Consider the following 5,836-nt stretch of genomic DNA (forward strand, 5'->3'; position numbering starts at 1 on the left):
ATTTTTTTTTTTTTATTTTTAAAAATTTTTAAAAAATTAAAAAAAAAAAAAAAAAAAAAAAAAAAAAAAAAAAAAAAAAAAAAAAAAAAAAAAAAAAAAAAAAAAAAAAAAAAAAAAAAAGAAACATATATATATATATATATATATATATATATATATATATATATATATATATGTGTATATATATTGATTTGTATTTATGTTTAAAAAGTCTTTCAGAATTAGGACGAAAAATGCCCCCTGAAATTATATATATATATTGGATACTTTAAATATCTCTATTTTTTTTTTATTATTTCGTTCATTTTTTTCCATTTAATAAAAATAGAACAATTTATATATAATTGTTCATATATATATATATATATATATATATATATATATATTTTTTTTTTTTTTTATTTATTTATATGTTGATCTTTTTGTGAGTTGTTTTTTTTATTTTGATTTGTGGCTGGAAAGTTGACAATATTCATGTTATTATTATTTGTATGGAACATGATAGTTGAATTATTAGATGATTTATAGTTAAATAAATTATATGGTTTTTTAATTATTGGTATGTGTTTAATATTATTTTTATTATATATATATTTTTTAACAGCTAAAGAAATATATTTTCTATAGAAATCATATTCTTGTGACGATACAAATAATTTATAGTCTATTAGATTTAGAAAATATATTTCTAATTTATTTAATTCTTTAGTTGTTACACCTCCAATTTTAGCATAGTAAGAATTAGAATAATATAAGTCATCAAAAAATTTTACAGAAATCATAGCAGCAGTAATAACTAATCTATGTATACATAATAAAGATAAAGATATATCTTTATGTATTTTTATTAATCTATCTAAATATATTATTAATAATACAAAACATTCATTACTACATCCAATATATTTTCCTATCCTTTCTATATAATTCTTTAAAGATATATCAGGAATTTTCGAAGCATGAAAACTTGTTATTTTCCCTACACCTCTATTATTCATTTTTATCATTTCATTTAAAACTATCGGAATGTATAAAAATATATAATTCTTATCGGTTCTTGGTACTTCTCCCTCAACCTCGTAATCCATAGTCCCACACAATAATTATTATAATACAGTAATTATTAAATATGTTCAAATGAAATATATAAATATATATATATATATATATATATATATTTATGTATATTTTTTTTTTTTTTTTTTTTTTTTTTTTTTTTTATTAAAATATATCACAAAAAAGGATTATTATATATATGTATATCATTATAGAGAAATATAAATAAATATAAGCATATATACATATATACATATATATATATATATATATATTATATATGCATGAAATTATTTGAAAATTATTCTCGCAAAAATAAACCTTACGACAAAAAAAAAAAAATATATTAATAATTGCTATACTGAACATTAAGAAGGGATTATATTGTTATAAAAAGACATGCTTTTCTTCATCTTGATATATAAATATATTTTTTTTTTTTTAAGTTGGATGGAAAAAAAAAGTAAATTAAAAAATGTCACGTTTGATATTATCATTTAGTTAATAACAAAAAAAATTAATTGGTAATGAAGTAAATATAATAAGGTACACATATATATATAAATATATATATATATATATATATATATATATATGTATGTGTGTGTGTGTTTTATTATGCTATACAAAACTTCCTATGTAATATAATAATATATTAATGAAGGTATTGAAAAAAAAAAAATATATTATTATTCATATATATATATATATATATATATTTATTTATTTATTCATATATATATATATATATATATTTATATATTTATACATATGTTATAGCTTTATATTTCATAAAAATAGGCAAAAAATGTTGACTTCAATTTTTATACAATATTTGATTTTTTTTTGGAGTTTGTATTACTGTTCCAGGTTTCACTTTGGAAGCTGGATTATTAGCTAACTCTAATGGAACTATATTATTAGAAGATATTAGGAATTGCTTTAAATCATAAAATAAATGAGAATCATGTTCTGTTATAAATGAGATAGCTAATCCTTTCATACCAGCTCTTCCTGTACGTCCAATTCTATGTGTATAAGATTCAATGTCCTTTGGCATATCAAAGTTAATAACTAATTTGACTCCATGAACATCAATACCTCTTCCAGCAACATCTGTAGCTACTAGTATATCGAATTCTGCATTTTTAAAAGCACTTAATGTTTGTTCTCGTATTTCTTGAGCTTTTCCTCCATGTAATGCTACTGCTTTAAATTTCATTTTTGCTATTGATTTAGAAATAATATCTGCAACTTTCTTTTGATTCACAAATACTATTATAGGAGGTTCATACATTTCTAATATTTCTTGTAATTTTTGCTTTTTCTTTCCTTCTGTAAGGAATTCCAACTTTTGTTCAATCGATCGCTTACCTGCACCTGGATCACCAATAGATATATATGCAGGTGCTCTTAAATATTTTCTTGATAATCTTTCTACTGATGGAGGCATTGTAGCTGAAAACATTTGAGTTAATCTATATAAACGATGACCAGCTTTAGTCATCATTTCTTCTTGTAACGCTAAAGCATCATCCTCGGATTTTAAATTACTTGTCGGTATTTTATCAAGTATATAATGAACAGTGTCTTCAAAACCCATATCCATCATTCTATCAGCCTCATCTAATATAACATAATTACATTGATTTAATACAGTGTATGCTTTTTCTAAACAATCTTGTAATCTTCCCGGGGTTCCTATAACTATTTCTACACCTCTTCTTAATTCAAATGCTTGTGCTTCTGCATTTCGACCTCCCACAACAGCAACTGTTCTACATGAACAATAAGAAGCAAACTTATTTGTCTCTTCGTATATTTGTATAGCTAATTCTCTTGACGGTGCTATTACGAGAGCATATGGACCATCCTGGGATGTTTCATAAGTTAAAGGTGGTAATTGCTTTACATAAGAAAGCATAGGTAATACGAAAGCTGCTGTCTTCCCAGAACCAGTTTCAGCTATACCTATAAGATCTCTCATTTCTAAGGCAATAGGTATAGCTTGCATTTGTATAGGTGTCGGTTTTTCATATTTAGCTTTTTTTATAGCTTTTAATAAATCCTTTGATAAATTAGATTCTTCCCATTTTCTTATAGGTGGAGGTACAACACCCCCTTTAATATAAATTTCGTTATCTTCTCTAAATATTCTCCAGTCTCTGTCTGTCATTTCCTCTCTGCTTTTCTGGCTCCAGTGCTTTTCACACACGTCTTTTATGATATTGTTTACTTTCGGTTCGTAAATATATTCTCCACGTTTATTTTTGATTAGGTAGTTATGATAATTATATTCGGATGCATTGGGATGTTTATCAGATGATGGTTCATTAGGGTGGTGATTACTAATATGATTATTATGAAGATTATTATGAAGATTATTATGAAGATTACTAATATGATTACTATTATGATTACTATTATGATCACTGCTATCATTACAACTAATATTATTATTATTATTATTATTATTATTGTTGTTGTTGTGATGGTGGTGCTGGTTTTCTCTATCTTTGTTTAGAGACATATTTAATCTATTTTGAACTAGCTTATCATAAAAATTATTTTTCTTTCTTTGCTCTCTTACATCTATACCTGCTATATAACCTCTACCAAATAATAATTGGGGCTCAAGTCTATTTTGGTATAACGGATTACTATCATTCCTTGAAGTATCTTCAGACTGATCCCATTCGAAATTAAATATATTTCTAAATTTCTCTGATGGTTTTTGTATCTTTTTCTTTGTTTTATTTAATCCCAAATACTGTTGTTTTATAATTTCTAATTCTTTTTCTTTTAGATTATCTCTTTGAATATTGTTTAAATTTAACATGTTTAGTTCAGCTAAGGAAGATTGTGGTTTTTTATAATATGATTCTGATAATATATATTGAGTCTGATTCTTGTTATATGTATCATTTGTATTATTACTATTATTATTATTATCATCATAATTATTATTATGTTTATAATCTTTAAACTTTTTATTATTCCTATCATTATAATATGAATCCTCATCATATACATTCTCATTATATTCCTTATCATCATTAATATGATCATATTCATTTTTTCTTTTCTTATCATTTGTTCTATGTTCATCATTTCTATATTCATAAGAATCTTCTCTTCTTCTATGTTTTCTATTATCTATAGAAGAATGTCTTATATGATGATGCTCTTTCTTTTTCTTTCTTTCTTCTTCTCCTTCTTCTTCTTCTTTGCTAGAAATCATTTTTTGATTTTGATTTTGATTTTCCATTTTTTTTTTTTTTTCTTCTCTTTCCTTTTTTGTTAAAAAGACTAGCTTTTCATTATTCGACAAATTTGCAAATATTTTTTGATTGGTCTTTGTATTATTAGGATGTATATCTTCATATGAATTTCTAGAATAATGAGAACTATTATTTTTATTATTATCGTTATTATGTGTTTTAGGCCTTACACTACCTTTCGTATCACTCCGTTCATTCTTATTATATTTAATAGGTTCCTTTACTACAATTTGATCTTTCATAGTTATATTTTTTTTTATTAATTTTTCATTGCTTTCATCCTTATTATTATCATCATCACTTTCTTCTTCCTCAGAACCTGAATTGTTGTAGTATAATTTTATAGATGTTTTAAATTTCGTTTTTTCATTTTGTTTTTTCTTAACTTTTGACTGTACTTTATTTGATGAAGTGTCATCTTCATGAGTTTGATTGTCTTTATTATATTTTGACGAATGTACTATATTATCTTTTTTTTCGTTAAAAAGGTTCTTTTTATTTTTATCGTAACGAATATTGTTTCTTTTTTCATCATCATCATTATTATTATTATTATCATCATTATTGTTATCATCATCATTATTGTTATCATCATCATTATTGTTATCATCATCATTATAGTTATCATCATTACCATCACTTTGTTCGTTTCTTTTTATATACAAATTACCATCCTCATTCGTCAACTTGTTTTCTCTTTTTGTATGTATACTTTCTTTTTCTATACCCTGAAAAGGATTACTAACTTGAGGAACATTTTCTTTTTCCTCATCGAAATTGTTTTCTTTCTTTCTGAAAAAAAACATTTTCTTACATCTTATAAAAATATATATATATTTATATATAACAGGTAAAATTAATACAAGTATATAATTATATTTATATTAAAATATACCTAATGTTATTATTATATAAAATATATGTTTTGATAATATATATATAATATATATATATTATATATTATATTTGGAATATCCAAAAAAAAAAAAAAAAAAAAAAAAAAATATATATATATACTTTATTCTTAATTGGAAAAAAATGAAAAGTTGAAAATTTGATTATTTTCATATATATATATATATATATATATATATATATATATTTATGTAATATATTTTAAAATGTAAAAATTAAGTAATATAAATTATACATAAAAAAAAAATATGCATACATAATATTGTATGACATTTTATTTTTTTAATATATCTTATTTGTACCTTGTAGCAAATCCTAATTTTAATAAGAATTATTATTATAAAACAAGAAAACATTTAAATATTACATATATATATATATATATATATATATATATATAATATATGTATAATCATTTTATATAATATAAAAAAGAAAAAAATGTAACTATTAAAATCACAAATAAATAATTTAACAAATAAAAGGGAAAAAATAAAAATGAAACCATAAAGTATAATCAAATATATAATATATAATATATATTATATATTTGTATTTTTTTTTTTTTTTTTTTTTTTTTTTTT

At 21.7% G+C, this 5,836-nt stretch overlaps 2 protein-coding genes across 2 annotated transcripts; both read right to left on the reverse strand.

Annotated features, from left to right (window-relative positions):
* Positions 1-398: 398 nt before the first annotated feature.
* On the reverse strand, positions 399-1,088 carry PRSY57_0517500 (cyclin; the record flags this gene model as incomplete). Its single annotated transcript, XM_020114555.1, has 1 exon — positions 399-1,088. One exon carries the CDS (start codon positions 1,086-1,088, stop codon positions 399-401), a length of 690 nt encoding a protein of 229 aa, XP_019970732.1.
* A 785-nt stretch (positions 1,089-1,873) lies between these two features.
* On the reverse strand, positions 1,874-5,143 carry PRSY57_0517600 (ATP-dependent RNA helicase DDX23, putative; the record flags this gene model as incomplete). The annotated part of the gene is made up of 1 exon (XM_012906244.2): positions 1,874-5,143. The coding sequence occupies one exon, from the start codon at positions 5,141-5,143 to the stop codon at positions 1,874-1,876; it is 3,270 nt and encodes a 1,089-aa protein (XP_012761698.2).
* Between the last annotated feature and the right edge of the window lie 693 nt (positions 5,144-5,836).

Source organism: Plasmodium reichenowi, chromosome 5 (genome assembly GCF_001601855.1).
Source record: "Plasmodium reichenowi strain SY57 chromosome 5, whole genome shotgun sequence".
In the NCBI taxonomy this organism is placed as follows: Eukaryota; Apicomplexa; class Aconoidasida; order Haemosporida; family Plasmodiidae; genus Plasmodium; species Plasmodium reichenowi.